The sequence below is a fragment of the Pelecanus crispus genome, chromosome 12, assembly GCF_030463565.1.
Source record: "Pelecanus crispus isolate bPelCri1 chromosome 12, bPelCri1.pri, whole genome shotgun sequence".
NCBI classification, from domain to species: domain Eukaryota; kingdom Metazoa; phylum Chordata; class Aves; order Pelecaniformes; family Pelecanidae; genus Pelecanus; species Pelecanus crispus.
The window spans coordinates 1,462,915-1,486,761 of NC_134654.1; the positions used below are offsets into that span (position 1 = coordinate 1,462,915).

General features: G+C 42.4%; 1 protein-coding gene across 3 annotated transcripts; it reads right to left on the reverse strand.

Moving 5' to 3' along the window:
* Positions 1–11,536: 11,536 nt before the first annotated feature.
* On the reverse strand, positions 11,537–20,855 carry WSB1 (WD repeat and SOCS box containing 1). 3 transcript variants are annotated; one of them, XM_075719839.1, is made up of 9 exons: positions 20,757–20,855; positions 19,436–19,604; positions 18,190–18,458; positions 17,467–17,598; positions 16,963–17,063; positions 14,615–14,787; positions 14,111–14,224; positions 13,219–13,326; positions 11,537–12,679 (listed from the first exon to the last, which is right to left on the reverse strand). In XM_075719839.1, exons 1-9 carry the CDS (start codon positions 20,794–20,796, stop codon positions 12,520–12,522), a joined length of 1,266 nt encoding a protein of 421 aa, XP_075575954.1. In that variant the 5' UTR covers positions 20,797–20,855; the 3' UTR covers positions 11,537–12,519. The 3 variants fall into 3 exon arrangements, with proteins under 3 accessions (XP_075575954.1, XP_075575955.1, XP_075575956.1); XM_075719840.1 differs by lacking the exon at positions 14,111–14,224; XM_075719841.1 differs by lacking the exons at positions 18,190–18,458; positions 19,436–19,604.
* Between the last annotated feature and the right edge of the window lie 2,992 nt (positions 20,856–23,847).

The following is a 23,847-nucleotide window of genomic DNA, read 5'->3' on the forward strand; positions in this document are numbered from 1 at the left end:
CTGGGATAGGAGTTGGTTGCACCCTCTCATGCTCCCCCATCAGCCTCCCTTCCCCACGTGTCCTCAGACTGCCTGAGATTGGAATTTTTGCCCCTCTAGCGGGTCTATATGAGAATCCCTTTGCTGTCAGTACAGCTTCACAATACCTTTTGAAGAAAGCCAGTATTATAACCCTTGCAACTACTGAAAAATTAAGTTTAACTCCACTAACTAAAGCTTGTAGGAGTCGGGAATACACTCCAGGATCCCGTCGCATGGCAGCTGACGCCAAGGTGACACCAAGCACATCAGATGGAGAACAGCAGACATTTGCTAACACCAGGATGCTATATTTTTGGCCACATTTCTCTTGTTTGCAAGTGATTTCTGCAGTTATAGAGCAGGTGGCACCTTTAAGCTTGACCACACAGAATTCACCATTTTTTTCAGAACCATGAGCCAAGGGGACGTACCTGGAAGGCAGGGGCTGTCTCAGTTTCCGTGGAAGAGGCAATTTCCCTTTCCTAGCAGGTGAGCAGTAGCGTGTGTCACCCAGCAGAGAGCACTCCAGACCCAGAAAGGGTTCTGCTCTGGGAGAAGACGAATTCTCACAAGCTGATCATAACAATTTTTAACTGGATTTGTTTTGGGTTTTTTTAAGAGGATTTCTTCTCCTTCCTTCCTCATGCCTTTTTTTTCCTGGCAGATGAATACAGCAACAAGTCAAACCAATCCTAGCTTTTAAGGAGAAGTTGAGCAGATCACAGCCTAGGCCACATGTGAAAGTAGAAACTCATCAGGAAATGCACAGTCAGAGCTGAGTGTTGGGCAGCCAGCCCCACTCATCTGAAGTCTGAGGGTCAATAAAAAATGCTGTGCCTATCTTTAAAGAGCATGTGGCCTTAAAGATAACGTGGTCCAGGTACCTTGGTACCTCTTGATTTTGGTACAGAAATAATTACAGATCATGTTCTCAAACATTTCTCTAGAAACAAAACAAAATTTTGCTCTTCTTGCTTTAAGATGAGATTCAGCTCAGCTCATTTTGCTCTGGAAGCTGAGCTTTTAAGAGCATCGATACCTGGTGTGAAATCACAAGACTAGTGTTTTGAAAAAGCAGAGAAAATCAAGCCAGGAGCAAAGCTACATCTGTGATGAATGAAGTAAAATCTCTGGAGCGATCACTGTAGTCTGACTTTAAAGAACTGTATTTACATCTGATATTTGTTCTGAGGTGCAACAGACGTGCCAAAGGTCCTGTCTTACACATCAGGGAGGAAAATCGAATTCTGATGTTGGCCATAGTTTTCCTTGGACTCCCTTTCTGTGCCTCATTTATTTACCTGTAAGTGAGGGATTACGTCTTCTGCTCACATCTTTGTCTCTTGTCTGTTTAACTTAGGAGTTCTTTGGACTAGAGAGACTTGTTTATTAAAGGCTTGGATGCTACTGTATTGCACAAATGAAGATAATTCAAACATTTACTGATTTCCACAAATGTTCTGAATACTATTGTCCTTACATTTCCCCATATATGCTTCTGACTTACGTTTTTATTAAAGTATTATTTGAGATAATTGGTTCCTCAAAATACTGGTTTATTTTTGAGTAATAAGCAGTTAATAATATCTGCTGTTGTAGCCAAGAACTATTATAGATTCAAGAAAAAAAAATAGACTGAAAAAACCCTCAACACCACATTTCTTATGAATTACTAGACAGAACTGATACTAAAAAGAGGAAACCATTCTCTGCACATCACGTTGCACAAAACATCCCCCCAGCTGAATATAAGGATCGCTGTTGAGGGGAATCTGGGGTCTGGCGCTGGCTTAGCCGTCTTGGGCAAAGAACTCCATAGGAAAAGAGTAATTTAAGAAGTTCTACATCCACACAGATGGACATCTTGAATTCATTTCTTTTGGAGTCCGTTGCCAGAAGAGCTCATGATCTGGCCTGCGTACCGTTCTGTGGACAGTAGCAGTTTTGTTTAAATCAAGACCTCCGGGTCTGATTATGCAGCTTAGCTGCAAAGAGACCCTTCCTCGCCAAGTACAAGGCTGGCTGTGCAACGTGTATTCCACCGCGTGGAATAGTGAGTGCTAAGCCAGGGCAGGTCATTTTCTGATATTTAGTGGCTCAAGCCTTTATCACAAGAGGGTCACATCAGAAGATGCAACACTTGTCTTGGCTGAATGCCATCCTGGCAGCTCTTCATAAACACAAACCTGTAAGCAGGTCAGTCCACTTCCAGCTTCTCTAATGTCTCATGAGCCAGTGGACACAGTAAATAAACCTTGTGAAGCCAACTGGTCTTTGTACCTTCCCCTGGGACACCACAGTGAACGCCCACATAGTTGCCGCCTCTCCAGAAACCACATTACGGTGCCAGTTACAGCAAAAGTACTGAGCTTTTCCCAGGTTCAGGAAATAAACCTCGGTGGCCAGCTGGGCACCACCGTGTTTGAATTACACACAGATACACATGGATGGAGGCACTCATCCCCACACCAATCTGTGGGGATTACAGCACAATCGATATAGCATGCTTCCCTTTCCTTATTGCAAGTCTGTCTTCGCTATGAATATGACTCATTAGGATCTGGTCATTTGTTGATCAGGTTACTGTCGTGATGTACTCTGTTTAGATAGATTTTCATTCCTGATGTTGTGTTGGAGTATGGTTAGGAGAGGGTTCTCTAGGCGGTAGATCAAACTCACCTGTGATAGCACTGAGATTAGAGAAATGGTACTAGCAAATTGCAGGCCAGGTTTAGTGCTGGTATATAGCAACAACAGAAAAAATGTGCCACCCACCTAAATCTTGTTTGTTCTTCTGAGGGTGCTAATTGTAGCTGCTTCACTTGATGAGTAGGACTGAATGAACGGTGCCTTTGGGATTGGTGTCAAGAAAATCACTTGGCACACTAGAAACCTCCCTTTGATGCCAGGTGGCCTATAGCCCTTCTAAGATGCCTTGCTGTTTTGCAGACGTGTTGCTGAGGTCTCTAGGCATGGGGTAGTTTCTCAGCTGCCCCCGTTCCTGGAGGGATCCTTATTTTAGAAATGCCAGTGGCCTAAGAAAAAACAGAACAGCTCTCCGGACTGGGACAGCAGCAAACAGATATCTCAGTCTTGTGACATGCCACATCGGGATCAAAGTTCTTCCCAAACTAAGTCTTCTCACTACTGTTATCTGCAGTGGACCTTGGATTTTTTTTTTTTTTCTTTCCCCGCTGCAATTAAGATGAAGCAATATTTCTTTTTTAAATCTTTCCTCTGGACATGTTTCTTCTGCTGTGACCACAAGGAGCTAGTCAATAATTAGTAGTACCTTCAAAATGTACCCTAATGGCTCCTGTGCAGGTGCACAGGAAGATGTGAATTTACACTGCTAATAGCGTACGCCAATCTATTTTTCCCATATAATTTCAATTTAAATTTTCCATCCTGGTATTTATTCTGGTACAAGATGCTTTTTTTGCAATTGATCTTGTATCATTTGAAAGCAGATTAAGATAAGTCTTCCCAAAGAGGTGCCTGTCTTTTGGAGCAGGTAGCAGAGAAGGGAGTAGCATCAGTAAAATCTTAGTGGTTTAGTTATACTGGTATAATTAGAAAGGAAACATGTTTCCACAGGTCATTGACCTGATGAGCTTTTTGGTTTGCTGTGTATACATAGCACAATGGGATTTTGGTGGCCTAACATAATTGAAATAATTTTAAAAAGCCATAAAAAGAAGCAGTAAAAAAATCACTTATTCTAATAGACCAGTAAATGACACCATATATACAATTTTATTTTATAATTCACCCCTAAAGGGTATGTTTCTAGTCTAGTTGCTGAATTAGTATTTAGCCATCTCTCTCTTAAACTCTGGCATTTATTGACAAAATAAAAAGGAATTCAACGCTTCTGTTGGATTGCATGACTATTTCTCCAGTTAACCCTCTCTGTAGTGAACTTCTGCTCTGAGTAATAAAAATGCAGCCTTAGTGGGTGATGCTTTTAAATTGAATCACGTCCATCAGAGCAGCTATTTCTGCCCTTATGCTTTCAAGAGATTAAGGGTGAATTCAAAGTAGAGACCAGCTGGCATGCCAAAAACACTGTTTTTCTGCAGAGTGTGCAAGATTTGGAAAGGTTATAGATGGGAGAAAGCACAGATAAATGGCAGTTCAGATTTTAAAGGGGTGGAAAGTAAGGAGACGCTTCCTATGTCTGTCTTTCAGAAACACACAGTGACAGATTTCCTTTCCAGCTTTAAATACTCCTAAAACCCCTGTCTTTGATTATCATTTCTAATATGCCTCCTTGAAAACCCTAGTTTGTACCTTGCAGTGGAAGTGTAGTTCTGCACAGCATATCATAATTTACAGCAGTATAATACACATTTGTTCACGATGATGAATGGGATCCGTAGGGCACACTTGCGTGACTAATACTATTCATTTCAGTGGGATTCAGGCCAGGTCTGCTCTTTGCCAGTGCAGCCCTCAGTCAGAGTTTCTTTCCAGAGTAACAGTTCATCAATAACTCTCCCCTTGTACTTTGCAATTTCAGAAATTTCTGAGCACCAGCAATGCAACGCTACTTTTTGCCTCAGCTCTCCTGCACTCTAACTAATGCAGCATTGTACAGCTCCTGTGTAGCAACTACACCCATAGCATCAGCGCCTAAATGTCATCCAAGCTTTTGTGACCTTTCTGGTTTTTTTTTTTTTTTAAAATGATGTATGCATTTTACCCATGCCACCTGCGATTTTTGCCAGACTGAAAATCATGCTTACAGCTTTGCCAGTTCAGAGGACATCAGAGAAAAACGCATTTATTTTACATACTTTTTTAGAAAGTGGATTTGAATCCCAACAGTCCTATAATCATTCATTTTGAGTAGTCCCAGCCCTGAATGTAAACAGGCCTGTTCTTTCCCAATTCAGGTTAGATTTTGAAACCATCACAGGTTTGAAATATTAGTTACTGCAGGTTTTAAATAATGTGTAATGCACAAAAATGCATTCCCTTACTGGAATCTCACTTCATGTGTTATAGTAACAATCTTTTTGTTTTGTTTTTTAAGAGTTGAGTTTTCATAACTTCTTGACAGTAGGAATGTTACTCAGTGAGCCAGAGAGCAGATCTTTTCTCTCCTAGCGATCACATGTGAAACAGGTGCCCCGGTGTAACAGCAGTCAAGACCTGTTCCATATCTGCATTTACAGCATAGACAAAGCATCTCTCAGGATGTTGTTCACTCTTCACTTATGCCTTTGGTGGGCTGACTTTAGCGGCTTTGGCTGGAAAATACCGACTTCAGGGATGGCTTGGGGAAGATGTTAGCCCAACTTCTAAACTAATTCTGGATTTGTGCTTAGTGCCGTTTCGCACTCAGAATGACTTTTATCCCGTAGATCTGTGCCTGCTCAGGGTCTTTTAGTTATGATTCATCTTCTTCACCAAGACACTCACTCAGCAGCAGTTCAGGGAGACTTCACAGGCTTTACAGGAGAATGCAGAACTTCATGGAATTAAATACTCTGTATTTGACTGTCTCATGAAACCCTGTGTTGCTGGATGGCCAGGAAAAGAGGAAGTGTGCTTAGGACTCTTTTACCTTCAATTCTGTGCATTAGACAGCAAAAATATCCCAGCAGCGTCATGACTACACAGAGTCTTGTGCTTCTATCTTCCTTAGCTGTCATTAGAAAGTAGCTGCCATTCTGTGTTGAGTTTAGAAACAGCAGGGAAAGCAAATATACACATACAAAGGGCTGCAATGAGATGAATTCACCTGCGGGTTTTTCTACTTGTATTATCTTCTTTTCCATGTACACAGAGAACCGTGCAGGCAGGGACTGTAGTTGATTTTCATGCAAATGGAAAGCCATCGTTAACTGCACAGACATAAGCTAAAGTTGTGTTGTCACTTAGGCACCCAAAGAAGTGTGAAGTACTCTCCAATTAAATGAGAAAAAGTTCCTCATCTAGTGTGCAGGGGGCAAACTGAGCTATCTTTAATGTTTGTGTAGTTTGTGTAGACTAAGAAGTGAGGTCAGGGAGAGAGATGGGATTATGATTTCTGTCATGTAACCCCAGTCTAGCAACTGTAATATAAAAGCCCATAAATAGTTTTCTCCTTGATGCAACAAAGACCTGAGCCATCTGGAATAAAAGTGAGCATTCAGGATATTCTAATCTCATGTTAGAAATAAATAATACCTGCCCCAGAACTTCTGTCTGGAATTCAACTAGTTATACAAGGCATAACCTTGCTGATAACTAATATTGTTATAATGACTTAAACAAAGTTACTGATTACTTATCTGAAGTTTACCCTGGCTTTCTTTTTGTTCTAGTACATCAATAATTAAAGCTGTTCTGAAATAGCTTATTGCAGATGGATTTGTGTGCTGTGTGGAGTGGTGTTTATAAAACAAAATTATCCTTGTGCAGAAGCCAGCATCACACATAAAACCTGTTTGCCTTACTCAGGTGGTTCTAATCTGAAATAATTACTTGGATAAACAGTTTCTGCCTGACACCTTTACCAGATTTCCCATCGGATCTTACGTAACCTCTGTCTGTTATGAGAATATTGTAATGTGTAAGGAAAAGAGGTCATGGGATTCGTCCACCCTGTTTCTAAACTGTTCCAATGGAAGACCTCATTCAGTATTAAAAACATAAATCACACAGAATAATTAGCAGTGTTATTCAGTCTCTCCCTAAGTGGCTCAACTAAAATGCTGTATATGAATGTGGAAAATAGATATTGTTCTCAGATCATTTCCAGAGAAATAACCTCCTTCCAACTGAAGCTCCAGTTTTCTCTGGGACTTGCTTCTCTCTGATGCAGAGTTTCTGACAGCCACTGTTGGCCAGTGTTTTAGGCAGAGGCTAGTCTGTCCCTTGGGCTCCCGAGGCAGGCAGCACTGGGGACCAGTTTGCAAACTGTCCCTGCGTCTTTAGGCATTCCTTCACCCTGCCCCGCATCTGAAGGCCAGACAGGATGGCCTTGTGGGGATGGAGCTAGCAGGAAGCCATGTAGAGTGGGATTTTCAGATGAAAATCTGCTTAGCTCCATGGTATTTACACCGTGAGAATCCAACCTAATAATTTTAGTGCCTGTGTGAGAGACTTTGGCGGTTAAAGCACAGACTTTTCCAGGGCAGCAGAATATGGGATTTACTTTGGAAACGAGAGGAGCACATTGTCTGAAATGCTCCTTCCTGCTTCCTCTCCATGGTGACTCTGTCACAGCTCTTTGTTAAGGGCTGGGCTGTAATAGCATCTGTCTGCCCAGCCTGCTGCAGCCCTCACTGCACTGGCTGGGGCTCACCCCCAAAGCAGAGAGCACCCGGCTCAGCACTAGTCCCTGCCTGGAACGTGGGACAGGACCTTTACTGTTAGCTCACATTGCCCCTTTTTTTCTTTTTTTTTTCTCCTTTGCCTGTTTTTCCTTCTTCTCCTCCTTGACAGCTGCTACTTAAGAACAGCTGGGAGGGAATTGATACCAGCCTGGGATAGGGTTAATTGCAGTCAAGCCCAAATTCTGTCCTCCTGAGGAAACTCCTCCCCTACACCTTTAATCCCTCAGTTCCTCCCTCCCAGCCTTCTTTGGGGAAGGGGTTTCCTGGGGAATACCCCATTTTGTGTCCATGCTTCTCCTCAGATGCTTCTTCTGCTTCTCTGCTGCCTGCTGGTACCCAGTGATTCCCTAGATCAGGCTGGCTGCCTGCCACAGCTCCTCTGCCTGTAAGTGATTTGTGCGTTTCTTGTGCTTCTGGAAATGTTAATATCATAGTTATAATAGCAGCTTCAGTCCTCAAAGTTTGTGCTGCTGTGAGCAAATGGAAGGGAGGATAAATATGCACCGATCAAAAATGAGTCTTTTACTGTTAAATTCCCAGAAGAGCGCTAGACATCTCTCTGTAAAGTATAACTTGTTATCACCCAAAGGCCCCTGAGTCTTGTGGTGCTACAGGGAACACCAGCAGCTCCATAACTCATCTGTTATGGCACTTCTCAAGCAGGTTTAATGTCCTCAAGTCACAATGCTATACAGTTTCTATTTCAGTTAGTCTCTAATGAGGTGTGTCTTCCCTGATACACTAGCATGAGCCTCAGGAATATTTTGAGTTAATCATGTTGTGAAAGTCTAGAAAAATCCTCAGGGGTACCCCTCCTTCCTACAGCTGCAAAGTGCAGACATACATAAACATCTCTAATGTTTAGGCATATCTGGATCAAGCAGTTCAGCCCTAGCTAAGCTTCTTGGTTGCCCTACAGAGAAGGCACTGTGCTTTGAGAAGTTATTTCTGTATCTCTGGGAGAAGCTGCATGCCTGGCCTTATTGATGGGCTCAGGTTTGTGCAATGGTCAGAACTGGAAACTCCTGGAGGATGTTGGGGTTGAATCAGTTGCGAGCCTCACCTTGTGGTATCCGACCATAGCAGGCAGAGGCTCGTAAATGTTTTAAATTATTATAAATACCCTCGCTAATGAGGTAAGCTTGTGTACTTAGTCTAAAATTATCATTTATGTCCTGGGAAAAAGGTTAGAACAAACAGAATAACTGATGCAGGCAGAACTAGGAGAAGCAGGCTGAGATCTTGTGGAGGCGGTTTCCTTTTGGAATAGCTGGGACACAGCGTTCAGAGTTGATGAAGGGGGGGAAGCAGGGGTGTTGTTTTCTTCCTCCACTTCCATAAATCACAGCTTTTAGTGAACACAACCTGAGGGGACCCTTCAATAAGCCTCTCCTATAAGACTCCACATTTAAGTCATACTTGCTAATTCCAGGACTGGAACCGTGATCTTGCAGAAATAGGCACTGGGCAAGCCTGCTTTTAACTCAGTTCATGGAGGTGCTTAAGCAAGCATGTTTCCAGGTCACACATGCTTATAATGCTTTCATGCCTTTTGAGAAAGCTCTGTAAGCGTCTGTCTGTTAGCACAAGCCATGTCTTAAAAGCTCAGCCTTGAATGCTGTGCTGACAAGCATGGCGAAATGAAAAGCATTAACTGTATGCTGTCAACAAAGAGGGACAGGTGAATATAAAATTGAGTCAGTAGCAGGCCAACCTCTACCAGTGGGACATTTTGCTTATAGAGAAAACAAACAGGATTACAGTATTTCAGTTATTCTCTTGTTTGTACTGTGGCAGCCACAAGAAGTCCTGGCTATAGACCAAGACTCAACTGTGCTAGGTGTGATACAAATGTGGGGTGGGGAAGAAATCCAGACACCATACAGCTTGAAAAGCAAAGTGTTCTAAACCAAACAAACAAATCTCTCAAAGTTGGCAACATCTAGGAAAAGAAATTTATTCTGGATCATCTTGGACTCCTGATCACCTTTTCTTAATTATCCTACAACTCTGTAGTGCCTAGTGCAACAGAGCCATCATTCTTGCCTGTGCTTCAGAGGTGCTTCTGCAGTATAAGCAAGCACATATGAGCCAAATCTGTATTTGGGAACAGATCTGGGCCTTTCCTTCAGCTCGGGGACACCGGAGTCTGCCAACTCAGGGCTTGAGGCACAGGTGTCCTAGAAAACAGGGTCAGGTATCATGGTGATACTGAGGCTTTACTGTGCTCAGGTACAGAAGAATGGAGCAGATCAGTAAATACTCGATGTAGTACAACATCCTGCCCCCAACAGAAACATCGAGTCTATATTGCTGCATGGTATTAATAAACAATAACAGTAAAAACCAAAAAACCCACTCAACCTTTCTAATATCAGTGCCCAGCCACAGAGCAAATGACCAAATTCCTCCTCAGTGTATTAGAAATTTCTACTTTCTTCTTGCCTATTTTGAATACCTGTGTCTATTGCTTTTGGGTTGTTAACATGCTTTCCTTTTTAAAAGAGCTTCTGACCCAGTGATTCTCAATTATTTATTCGTGTCTTTCTGTCTTCCCTTGCTTTATATTTCTGCTCCTGTCAGGAAATTTTGCAAGCTGTTGCATCATCCGTTTTTCCTGTTAATTGTCTTTGCTGCCTACCCTGGCGAGGCTGTGCTTGCAGTAGCTGGGTAGTGTGAGCAGCGGTCAGCGTACTGCGTGACCAGCTCTGCTTCCGCCTCCCTCGACTCGGTTCCTGTCAACTTTGCTGACTTTAATACCCAGAGCACGCTTCAATAGAGGATTGCAAAAGGATTTATAGATGTTAATTACACTCACCACAGAAATACTTGCCATGCAGAATATGTTTCTGGATGGCTGTGAACAGATCTAAAACCAGTTCTGCTGGGCCCCAGCTAAACAGCCCACCGACACCACAAAGGTGCTACAAATTTTTTTCTTTATGAGCTGTTTTTAACTGGGCCAGACTGTTCACAGTATGGTAACAAGAGCAAGCATACTTTAGTCTACGAACCACTTCCACCCATCTTAATAACATTCTGGAGTGCAGTTTATTCCCTTTGCTCCTGACTGCACGCTCAATGGTAATGGCCCCAGTAAATTTTATGCATGTTGTTCCAAGGTTGTAGAATAATTATTTCCTTCATCAGGCAGAGCTGTTAAGTACATAATTTAAAGTCACAGCTGTCTGCATCCATCTGCTTAATCTTTGCTGATACAGTGATACTGGTAACCACTTGCTTTTTGGTTTGGGGTCTCTGATGGACAGGGCTACTGCTGCCTTGGGACAAACTTCCTAGCAGAGAGTGCAGAATGGAGCACACAGTGCTCGTGCTGATCTGAATGACTGCATTTAGAGGGAGCACATGTTTACAAATTGGAATTTCCCTCGCAGAAAACTTCCTGCCTGGTTGCTATTCTTCACTCATATCTGCATTCAAGTTGAGGTGTTCTGGGGGGCACAGAACTCGCCAGTTCTTCCTTCAGCTGGACAATGTGTGAGAAGCCTTGTCTTAATCATATGTATATTTAGAACAAACACAGAGGGGAATACTTGCGTCAATTATTTTTATGAAAAATATTGTGCCAAATGAGTGAGTCTAAGTAGCAGTTACAGGAGTTACTTCTCATCCCTGAGCAAAAGCGAGCTTCTGTGCTCCAAGAGGATCTGCAGCCCTTCTCATACCTGTCACCCACCCAGGAACTGGGGGGCGGTTGGCAATTCTGTGGCACGGTTAATTTGTAACAAGCCGCTGGCCCTGTGAGGAAAAGGATTTGGGTCTCCTGATTGCAAGTTGCAAAATGCCTACCTGCTACATCATATGAATTATGCAATACTTGGTATGAGAAGTATTGGGGCCTACCAAACAGCACTCGGGAAGAGCAAGGGAGTAAAGAGCTATGTTCAGTGCAGGCAGTTTTACAGCCTGTGTGTTGCAGTCAGAACTCCACTTCCTACAGTCTGCACCATGCAGAAACAGGGGAACGCTTCCGTCACGTATGCTTTTGCCCTTTGGCCATGTAAAAGGTTTGAAGATCTTACTGTTTAGCTCCCTACAGTAAGTTTCACCAAGATTAGCGTACTGTGGTCCTGAAAAGGAAAACTATACAGACTCCTGCAGTAGCAGATTCCCACTAGAACTGTTGCAGGCAGATAGTGTTGATAAATCAGTCACCAGATGCAGTATCAGGAAATTTTTATACAAGTTTTAATAAAAAAATTCAGCAAAAAAAAATATATAATCAGGCATTTTATGCAATGCATACATTCTTTGTATCTGCAGGTACAGATAAATAACAGAAGGCAAAACCAAGTATTTTGCTTATCTTTGGCCATTAACCAATAATCACCCCCAAAGATATATTACAGGGTTAAAGAATAATAAACCGAGTCTGTAAATGTCTCTCATTACAAAGTATCAGGCAATAATACAGTAGTTAGATCTTTAGAAATGTAAGGAAATATTTCTTTAACACTGCCCGATGCTGAAATTTAACCTGGTTTGCTGCTATGGAACTCAGGCCTTTTTTAGCTGACGCACAGGCCACACTCCTGGGTTTACATTAGATATACTCCAACCCTTGCCTTAACCTACTTCCCTTCACCATACATTGCTCTAAAAAGCCAAGCTGTACCTCTTCATGAAATAAACTAGCAGGAATTCTTATCTGTGGATCAGTTTCCTGAACCCCAACCAATGTACATACATACAGAGCAGTTAAGCTTCCTTAAGTCAATATTTTTTCTAACTCAGTGTCCCAGAATAATAGCTATCCTTCCACTTTACAGCACAGATACATCTGATGGCTCTACCAAAGCAATATATACAGGATGCACAGTAAAAATCATAAAAGCAATTTTAAAGATACATTGATAACATGTAGCAGCTTATGTCTATATATGTACATGTTTTCACAGTTGTATTTCAGAAAATTGAGAACATCAGGAATACTTCTACTGTGTTTTCTATAAATATTCAAAATTTACCTGTCAGGCATTTTGAGAAAATAGTATTTAGGTTATCACTTTAAATAGCTCTTGAAAACCTGTAGAGTTTTAAGCTTAAAGGCTGTAAAGTTTGAGGATTCTTTAAAGTGTTTAGCCAGTTTCAGCAGCTGGGCCACCTGCCAGTTTGTGGTGTGGGGTTTTTTTTTGTTTTGTTTTTTAATTCAAATCTGGTAACAAAGGAACTCCACCACTTTTGATGGGATAGGCAAGTTCTTGACTTGGCTGGTGGGCATCACTCTTCGAATTGCCATGCGACATAGATGTTGGAGACTGGAAACTTGTCTTGGAGTTGCCCAGAAGTACACACTGCCATCCTGTGTCCTGCACACAAAAAAGAATAAGAAAACAAAAAACCCCACCAGAGTTATCCCACCTGAATGATTTCAACTTAGTACAAATTCTCACATACATTGCTAGTTAGGGGGAATGTGCTCTGGGCTTCCTGTTGCTTAGTTCTAGCTGTTCCTAGAGCTATTTACATGAGATGCCAGTTCTTTTAAGCTATAGCAGCACAATAAGCAACTTGATTATCTACGTGACAGGCCTGAGCAGATCTTCCAACACCTATTGAGTATACACCTGAAACAGAGCAACTGCCCTCCATTATCTAACAGTCTTCTTCCAATCCACATGCTTGTGGGTCTGTCTTTTATTTATTCTCAAAGATAAGAAATGAGTTTATCAGCTTCTTGATTTTACTGCTATTCCAGGCATGCTTAGACAAATAGTAGAAGTAAAACCAAGTCAAAAGGATCAAGTTGCAAGCCACAGCTGAAGATTTTTAGAACACTTAGCCACTGTTTTCAACCTTTTGTGTTACATTCATATTTTAGGAAGAGGAAAAAAGAGTATATACTTGCCCTGCAGCTAGAACACTGCCATCAGTAGAAAAAGTACAGCAGAGCCCATTGTTCAGAGGTGCAACTTGTACAGGGTATTCTTCATCAATTCTCCAGAATCTTACCATTCTGCAAAGGGAAGACCAAAGTAATAAGTTATCAGACCAGACATTTAATTCTGCCTGATATTTTCTCTGACGCTGCACAAGAAACTAGTCTGAAGCAGAGCTCAGGGAATTTTTATAAACATTTTAATAGGCATATAAGGTGTTTCAGATTTGGCCTGAAGTGCTATGACTTCTTCATTCCTGATATATACCTTGATCTGTACTTCTTCACCCACTTTAACTCTGCCAACTAAAATAAAGATTGCCTTCAACAGCAAAAAGCAATAACCTGAACTATAGATTTAGACAGTCTCTCTCTAGGAGATCCCAACAATGCTTGTCTTAATTAAAAAAAACCCCTGAAACCCTCCTATAGATAGTTTAATACCCTTGCTGTCATCTTGAGAAAGCATTCTTCATATTCTTAAAATATAGTTCTTCAAAATATTATTTGCACTGTTAGCAGAAGTTGAATGTGAGATCACAGAAAACTCTTCTTCTTACTTTGGAATCTACTACTATACAAAAGACTTACCTGCATCATTAACTCCATTTACGTTTTTCACTGTTCACAACCCCTCCTTTTCTGTGTGCAGCTGTTACACACTTAAGTTATTCAGACCATCTACTCTGTACACAACTCATTATTTCTACATTCAGAATGAACATTAACATATACCAGTCAACTCATCTACTTTTACCAAGACCATTAGAAGTCATTTCTCAGTTAAAAAAAACCCAAAAGCTGACTTAGTATTTAAAAGTTCACATCATATGGGAAGAATTAGACCTTTCCTCATACTTACTTATCATCAGCAAGGCTTGCAATATGTAGTCCATCGTGACTAAAAGATACTGATCTGACCCATCGGTCATTTGCACCTCCAGCAAATATCGGAGTAGGAGGGGGAAACAGATGCCTGGAGGAAGACAGACACTTAGCTAACAGCGTAATGTTTAAGAACTATGGAAGTGTTTCCTTCAGCCATGACTAGCAAAGCTGAGGAATTAAAAATGGATTGAACATTTAACTATGAAATCATGAGTGGAGATCAAACTACTGTGTCTCTTGTAGTACCGAACACATCAGCTTTGTTGAAGATGCTTAAATTAGTACACATTAAAATATCAGTGCTTTAAATTCTTTCTCAGATAGAATAATCTCCACTGCTCTGCCATTTGAGGATTCCCATCAGCCACTGCTAAGATTTTTCCCAAGTCTAATTATCAGTTAAATACACAAACCCTTTAGTTTTCCATAGTCATCTTCACTCTAGGAGAAAGTTTCCAGATTTGACTACTGTACTTACCCAAATTCCATAAGAATAACTCCAATATGTGGATCCCAGACATAGACTCGAGTATCATAAGATGCAGTAGCCAGTAAAGCTCCATCAGGAGAGAACTCACAAGCTACAACATCATTGTGATGTCCTTCAAGTTTCCGTATCATGGAGTATTTATCCATATCCCAGAGAAAAACCTGCAATTAAATAAGCTAATGTTATAGCTCTGCTCAGAGATGCAATGAAGCATTTACTTTTTTTTTAAGTATAGCTGCTAGTCTTATTTAGGATTATATTAAAATCAGGCATTATGAATTACTACAATTAAGAAATATGCTCAGTGTCATACTCAGATTAAAATCAAGTTTTTTAAAAATAATTAAAGCAGACATGCAAGTTCTAACTCAAGTTTGTTAAATGTTATTAACAAAATAAGCCAAAATATAAGATAAAGACAACACAATTTAACCATGTAGCTTACTGAAATTCACGTATTACAAAACTATTTTATTAAAATATGCAGAAATAAATAGGGTTAAACTCTACAGTCCCCTCTTTTCAGTAACTACCAATATTTTAAGAAATATACAGACAGAAAATATAAGGTTAACATATTGTTACTCCAGTGGCATCCCTTTGAGTTTAAGATCACTTGTTTACAATTGGCTTGGATCACCAACGTCAGCCTAGGAAGAGAAACAGATACTGCAAGCAAAGAGAATTTTCACAGCCAAAAGTTATGTCTTTGGCAAAACAACAGGGAAGTCTAACCACATTATCAGAAAGAATTTATGCATTTTAAATCAAGTCAACAGTAAAAAACGACATTAATATTACAATTTACCCAGCTAATTGCATATTGTATTATAAAAATTGATAAGAGATGATAGTATTCTGGATTTTACATGCAGTTGTACATTATATATAATCAAAATAAAGACTGTGCAGAATTACTTAATAGGAACAATCTATGTACTCCAGTGTAATTTTATAGAAAATATAAGTCTTTAGCATAAGATGGTATGTCCCTAAAAGAGCTCATTAGGGTCCCTGATTTTTCTCCCCGACTCAGTTTTACTGCACAGATTAAATACTGACATCTTGGATAAATTTATATGTTTGAGCAAAGCAAACATAGCCCTTAGTGCCTCACATACTTCCTAAAACTGAACCATTTTACAATCAGTTATAAACGTGTTGACCAATTTCTCCAAGGAGACCCCAATATTCCATAAAACTGGAAACTAAATTTTAGGAGTCAGTGTGTTTCACTGCTGTGAAAATTATTAAAAAAAAAAAAAAGAAAGAAAGAAAGCAGAAAGTGGACATCAACCAGCACCTGCGTACGTACAGTACACCTTGCAGTCGAATGCAAGGTTACTTCGTCCTATGGTAAAGTTCGCCCCCAGCCTGGTAGCCAGAGATGCCACTCTTTCTGCCCAGCTAACACCATTGTGCTCCTGTGTGAGTGGTGCCAGCTTAACCTCAATCACACCAATATTGCTGCCACCACCTGTGACAGGGAAAGCAAGAAGCTTATGGAAAACACACAGCCTGAAGATAGCAAATTGTATACATCCACATCTGCTCTACTTAAAGAAAAAACAAGACCCAGGCCTCAACTATTCTCTACCAAATCTGCACTGATAATTTAAAGTATAAAATGCATTTGAACAGTCATCCATATAAAGAGGTATCCAATGATTGAACTGTGCTTTTTACTTGGCATCGCTAGGCTTCGTTAAACTACCTGCAAAGCCCCTGTAACTAGACTGAATTCCCCTCTGTTTTATCCTAATTCTTCAGTGCCAAGAAAAGCAGCTTATGGCATACGTGCTTTACCTGCACTGCTTTCAGTTCTCTAGCAGGGCATTAAGTATACAGATGAAAACAAAACCCAGGATGCTGTTCTTCATTCTACATCTTTTAGACATGAGTGCCATTTGTATTGGAAAACACGTAGAAACAATTTTTGTTCAGCGGGAGATACCATGACTGGCTCAGACTTACAAAAGTTCTTTTCATTGAGCAGGAAATAGAAAAGATAAAATCAATAACAAAATAGGTTTTTTGCATTAATCTAAGTATATTTTAACACTGGAAGCTTTAGTCTTCTTTGGTTTTATACTATGCACATGTGTAGAACTATTTCTCAAAGAATGCTTACAGTTCCTTCGACTAAAAGCAGTGCAAGTTCAATTCATAAATCAGTGTCTCAACGCACCATTTGCTAGTTTAATTTCATGCACTTTTACATCATCATAAAACATTAGAAGTTCATGACACCGAGCACAAGCTTAATGTTACTTAGATTTAAAATGATTATGCACACAATTCAGTAGATTTAATGAACAAGAAACTCTGACACATACTGCTTTACTAGCTCCAACCGAACAGAGAATAGAAGAGTCTGGAGAGAACGCACAACCATATACCCAGTTTGGATGTCCTCTCAACACTTTCATCATATTTCCTAAAAAGACAGACGTTCCTGTTAGAATTGATTAAATATTACAAATGCAAATTGAAAAGCTTTTCCAAATTAGTTATTCCTTTATAAAATTTTTATTATTTTTCCAAACAACATCTTGCAGAGTCATTCTACACAAATAAAAATTCTGTTATGCAGCCTTTAAGTCCTATGTCCCTATTCAAAAAGGTCACTTCGTGCACTCTTTTACCGTAACCCAATACCAGCTCATACCTTTAGGGTACATATAGATAAAGAATTTCAAGAGAGCATACAGAGTGAGTGACTACCAGAACAAAATTAAATTTTTTAAGAAAACCTGACCTAACTGAGTTTCTAGTAATAAAGAGGAGAGCACGTGGATATTTCTCCTGTGTATTACAGCAGATAAATTTAAAATGCCTACCATCATCTTTCAGGTCCCACACTCTCAGTGTTTTGTCTCTGGACGCAGACACTAAAATCAGGCTGCCATCTGGGGCAAAGGTTAAATCTCTAACAACTTCTGTATGGTCCATCAGGTTAAGGAGGAGTTTTCCTGTTACATGAAAACACCATAATTTAAAATGAAGCACTGTACTTTTATTCAGATCAAACGCTTTATGGATACAAATACAGAATACAAAATTACAGCATGTAAAGCCAAATTTTCTTTGTAGAAATGCTCCCTACAGTAAGAAGCATGTGCATCCTTTTAGACTCTTCTGTATTGAGAGCCAATTTCCTGAAAAGCTAGTAAAACCATATGCCTCAGAAATAAGGCAAGACTTTAGACATCTCTGTTCTAAGCTTAAATTTACAAGATAACGACAAATTAATCGATAGTCATTAGTTTCATTTTTTTAAAGCTGAGAAGTTCTTTCCCAACCTAGCAGCTGTGCTACTAGTTAAACTGAGATTCCCTGATTTCAGTCTCTTACCACTTGAACAATTATTTACTTAAAAAAAAAGTCCTTGTCAATATAATCCTTCCCCATACTCAAGAACAGAGAGCAATTTCATCTTTTGAAAGTTTCCTTTGTTTGAAAGTGTATTAAAACTACAATCCAGCAAAGATTTTAGAGTAAACAACCAATACACACAAAGCCAATCACGTACTTAACCATTTTCTTCCTCTCGCATACTCTACCTGTATATACATCCCATATCTTGATGCGCCCATTGTTCAAGCCTGTTGCGAGCAGAAGCTGGTCTTGCCCAAATTTGAAACGGTGCCATTCTATATTCACGCAGCGGCTCTGCTTCTCAGGCACTGAAGACCCAAAAGCGAGGCTCCAGACGATATCACCACAGTCTATTATATGTTCGCAAGGCTTGTTTTTCTGACCGCTGTCACTATTCTGCCTTGGAAGTCTTGTACTGATAGCATTTGCGACATTCTTTGTGCCATGCAACAAGCTGCAAAACAAGCAAAAAATACAAAAAAACCAGCATAAAGTATCTTGAAAAATAAACAGAACAAAAAGGTCTTTAAGATGTAATGAAATCTGTTGAGTTGCCGTAACGTACATTTTGGAGGCCCATAATGATGCATTTTTACTTTCAAATTATAAAAGCAGCTTTTTCTTATAACTGTCAAAAATTACTAACACCTGGTAAACCTTACACAATATAATACTAATACTTTTGTACGCTTTTTTACCTCTGTAGAGAGCAATATAGTAACTTAACCCACTGTGAAAAACGTTTTTAAAGCATTTACAGAAAAATGAGTTACAAAACTTTCTAAGACATTTCTGCTAAATGAGATAGCAGTTCCCTACAATTAACTTACGTGCGTTAAATACTGGGAAGAGATACCGAGGCCAGCATATGAAAACCAATTAACCCACCACCAGAAAGCGAAAACAAAAAAGGGGAAGGTGGGATTTGCTGGGAGGGGAAATGTAACCAGCTACAAAAATGCAACTGCTGGTTACTAACTTCATTAAAATGCAACCTGCAAGTGAAAATAAAATGTGTCTTTTGGAACTTAACTTGCATTCTAATAAGAATGCTAAGGAAAGAGGTTTGCCTTTAAGTATAAATTCCTAAAAGGTAAAACCAGATAGCTTTCTGATAGGAAATTCAGAAGTCCAGATCTGCCCGAGTCTTGAAATTTCTTTTTCATTCTAACTTCCTCTTATTTTCGACCATCTGAATCAATTAATAAATCACTCCTCCACAGCCTTTGTGAGGTTGTAATACAGGTTTTTCTGTCACTGGCCACAGAGGAAGAGATAAAACAATAGCTGTTACTTTACAGGATTAGTTTTTTCCAAAGACGTCAAAACCTAAAAAGCCAGGACATGCGTTTTAATCTATTAAAAGCTATCTCCTATTTTGAAATCCCTAAGTTTTTCAGGTGCATTAAAAGCCATAGGGTTTTGTCTTACAAGTTATTAAGGCACTGAGACCAGGGGACCAGCTTCACTATGCGATGCCCTTGTGACCAAGCAAAGTAAGATCCATCGGGAGCAAATGCAACAGTCCAGTTTTCACGTCCACACTTCTTGTCAAAAGGAGAAGTAGGGGCTAAGAGTTCTCCTACAGTGCGTGATCGTGCTAAAAAGAAAAAAAGAGGAAATTCCATTTTTAAAAAAAAGCCAGCATATTTTAAAAGGTTACAGGGGAACCAGGCAGTATGTTAATTATTTTGCATTTATTTCATTGCATTTAAAGTAACTGGGGAAGGGGTCTTACTGTCACTGTATAACAATCAAAAGGCTAAGCCTCAGCTGCAAAAGAGATTGAGTCACTGAAGAGAAACAGCTTAGCGTGAAAGTGTAAGCAGTAATGTCATGTAAATAATACCGCATCTTGGTATCAGAAGCAGAACTCAAATAAATTAAAAATTTACTGAAACCAGCTATTAGTTCAATTATTGTAACTCCAGCTCTAGGGACAGCAGTAGAACTAGGCTCCAACTTGACCTAATACTTCAGTGTTTAGCAAATAAGACGCCTGGTAATTTTTTTTTTTTTTTTTTTTAACCTTTAAAGAAAAACGTGAGTACACATGCACACTTTACTAGCCTGCCCTCCTTCAGAAAAACCACAGGGCACAGGCCAGCACCGTGCCACCAGCCCAGCCGGCTTCCCCCCGCTCCACCGTGTCAGCGGCCGTGCCGCGCCGCCCGCCTCGCCAGAGCACGGCTCCCGGGGACGGCAGCAGCCCCGCAGCGGGCGGGAGCGAACGCCAGCGCGGCCAGCGGGCCCTGCCGCCACCGCCGGGCCGGGCCGGGCCTTCCCTCGCCGGGCGGCCCCGGGGGACGGCCCCTGCCGCCGCCCCTGCGCGCCCGGCCGGGCAGCACCCACGGTGCCTGGGCCCGCAGCTGTGAGGGAGCGATGCCACCTTAACGGCATTCAGCCCGTGAAGGGAAGGGGGCGGCTGCAGCCCACGGCAGGCTGCGCCATGCGCTCCGGTTAGCTTGCAGTGGGCGGTGCGGGAGGACCGAGGCGGTTTTCTCCCCGCAACGAAAGCCGCCGCCGCGGATCGGGAAGAACGGGGCCGAGGGGAAGGCGCTCGCGTCCCGCTCCGCCGCGCAGCCCCGCGCCCGCAGAGCCGGCGGCTCCGGCAGCCTGCGGCCGGCAGCACCTCCGCCGCTCCCGGGCGGCCTTAACCCCACCCGCGCCCCGCAGCGGCCGCCCCCCCGGCCCCGCCGCCCCAGGCCCGAGCCGAGGCGGCCCCGCTCGCCCGGCCGCGCCCGCCGCTCACCGATGAGCTTCTCGTTAACACTCAGGGGAAAGCTGGCCATCTACGGGGCCGCCCTTCGCACCGGCTCGGGACCTGCAACGGAGCGAGAACCGCGGCCGCTCGCCGGAGACGCAGGGACTGGGACAAAATGGCGGCGGCGGCGCGGGGTGTAGCGCGGGGCGGGGAGGCGGCGGCCTCGCCCCGCTGCCGGGCCCTCCCCCGCTCCTCCCGCCGGGCTGGCGGGGCCGCCCGGGCCCGCACGTCCGCGGGGAGCCGCTCGTCTCACCCTGCCCTTCCTCCTGGGCGGCCCGCCCGCGCTTGCACCGTCTGTTCGGTTTCTGGGCCTCGGCCTCGGCCTCGGCCCCGGCCCGTTTCGCAGCCGTACGCCATTTCGCCGCGCTGCAGCCGGCTCTGGTGCTCGACACCCGACGGCATGGCCCCGCGGCCCCGTCCTTTCCGCCGGCGCTGGCTGGGCACCTCCTGGCCTCCCCCATCGCCTTGGCTCTCCCTGCCCTGTGGAGCTTGGCCCCGTCCGCCCTGCAGAACGCAGCGTTATGTTCCTAGAGATGGTCGAAGCACGCGGTCTGATAAGACCCTAGCCTTTGCTGTAAAATACCCTCCAGGATGTGCTTAAAACAGAATCACAGAACGGTTTGGGTTGGAAGGGCCCTTCAGAGCCCACCCAGCCCAGCCCCTGCAGTGCCAGGGACAGCTTTAACCAGCCCAGGGTGCTCACAGCCCGGTCCAGCCTGGCCTGGGATGCTCCCAGGGATGGGGCCTCCACCGCCTCTCTGCGCAACCTGTGCCAGTGCTTCACACCCTCATTGTAAAAAATTTCTTCCTTATACCCAGTCTAAATCTGTTCTTCCTTAGTTTAAATCCATTATTCCTGGTCCTGTCACAACAGGCATTGCTAAGAAGCTTGTCCCCATCCTTCCTATAGCCCCCCTTTCAGCACTGCAAGGCCGCACTAAGGTCTCCCCGCAGCCTTCTCCAGGCTGAACACCCCCAACTCTCTCAGCCTGGCCCCGGAGGAGAGGTGCTCCAGCCCTCGGATCATTTTTGTGACACCCTGTTCCTGTTGCGTCTGGGGGAAAAATGGTACATGGCAATGTGGTAGCAAGACTGCAGTGCCATCCTGGCAGGGTCTTCACTTAACAGCACGTTTTAGCAACATCTTTCAATCCCATCTATGCCAAAGGATGAGTCACGTTTTAACTATACTAAGGGACTAAATCTGTAACAACCTGCGTCCCTCAAAACATGGGGGTTCACAGTACAGAGAAGAACCATAGTAACTCCCCCAATATTGCAGTCAAAAGGCTTTTTATAACTGCTGTTGTGGGGATGTACTGATGAGGTTGTGTCAATAAACTGCAGAGTCCTCAAATGGGTTAAGAAATGTTCTTATGTTGCTTAAACGCCCAGCCAGCAGCAGTTAACATTCCTGCCGCAGTGAGTTAGATAGAGGCTGTCTTCATTATCTTTTAAGCCAAGTTGTGACATCCTCAATGTCTGTTTGACCATGGGACTGCAAGGCAACACGTAAACCAAAAAATATGCAAAAGCTTATATGACTGCATTGCAGAATGTGTGTAGGACAGTGACGTGTGCTCTTGATTTCATCTTCCCTAACCAGGGGCTGGAAAACTCTTGGGAGTTTCCTACTCTGATGTTTCTAAGTGTGTATAGTTCAGCGTCTAAATCCGGCAAGATCTGGTTTATGATAAAGTTTTGGATTTACTGTTAAGGTTAATGGAGTTGTCCATAAACAACTTGGAAAAAGACACCCTGAGGCCACCTCATTCTCTGCGTGATTTTGATTCCCCTATCTCCTTCCTTTCCTTTTCCTCTTTCTTTCTCCTTTTGCACGTCTAAGTTCTACGCCTCTTCTAAGACCAGGTATCTCCTTCCTTGCTCTCTCTTTGGACTTCAGAAAAGCACATATCAGGATAACTAATAGCAGATAATAACTACGATTTCATTCCAAATAGGGGCCTCACTGGTAGATACACTGAAATAGCTGTATGGCTTGGCTAGTCTGCTGTAGCAACATCCAGAAATTACCCTTATGTAAGCAAGGCCAGCAAATCATTTTTTAAATCATGTAGTGACACAACATCAAAGAAAGGAAGAGGAAGAAGTTTTGATTATGTTTGGTGGTCCAAACACTAGCATGGATTAACGCCAGTTTGTATAAACTCTCTTAGCACATCATAACACTAATTTGACGCAGGACTTTTTAGCAGTATAATCCTGTTCCTGCTCTATCAATCCTCTGCTGCCTGCAGATGGAAAAGCCCTAAGCAGCTGTCTTCACTTAATCCCTCAACAACTTCTTATAACAAGGCAGATTTGCAGCCAGTGAATATTGTGAAATGCTGTTTTGGAGTTACTCATAAATTGTGAATGTTTGAACCAGGCCATCTCATAGCTGAGACGACTCCGTAAGATTTCTCCTGAGAGTCTGAGCCTCACAGTCAGCCAGATTAAGGCTGGGTTCTGTTTGCTTACCTTGGGGGGCTGTTATAGCCAGGGGAAGATAGCAGTTGAGTTACGCAGCTTTGTGGGAGTGTTACCACGTTGCTGCCTTTCTTGTTAGGTTTTTTTTTTTTTTAAAAGCAGCAAAGCATTTGGCAATTTATTATTTCTTTAAGTCTCTGTATTTCTGTAAGTACTGCTCCAATAGTTGGTGTTTCTTCCTCCGTGTGCTTTCTGCTCATTAGTGTAATAGGTTTGAGGGCCAGACTAGATGATTAGCTCATTTAGTCTAGTCTTTGTATAACAGAGGAATATATAATTTATTCTAATTTAATGCACCTTCAAACAGTGAAGATTTCCAGCAGTTACACTGTTGTTCAGCCTTTACAACACTGGAGTCCAAATGCCAATCTTTGAACTTCCCACTCCACGTTTTGTGTGTTATGGACACAAAGGCAAACTGTGATATGCAAATCCCTAGGGTTTTGCAAGCTTGTTAGAAATTGTTTGGTGTCACAGGCTGTCCTGGAGACGTTACTAGCACCTTCTCTTTTCATGCCTGGCTGGAAGGGCTGTTGTCTCGTATCTGAAGCCAGAGTAGAAGAGGTGGAAAGCTGGGTTCTGTCTGCAA

Coding starts and splice junctions, on each gene's coding strand:
- WSB1 (XM_075719839.1), bottom strand. CDS start 20,796: ATGGCCAGCTTTCCCCTGAGTGTTAACGAGAAGCTCATCG. Junction 19,605..20,756: donor TGTTAACGAGAAGCTCATCG/GTGAGCGGCGGG, acceptor TTTTCTTTTTAG/CACGATCACGCACTGTAGGA. Junction 14,225..14,614: donor GTTATTCTTATGGAATTTGG/GTAAGTACAGTA, acceptor GTCTTCCTCCAG/GCATCTGTTTCCCCCTCCTA.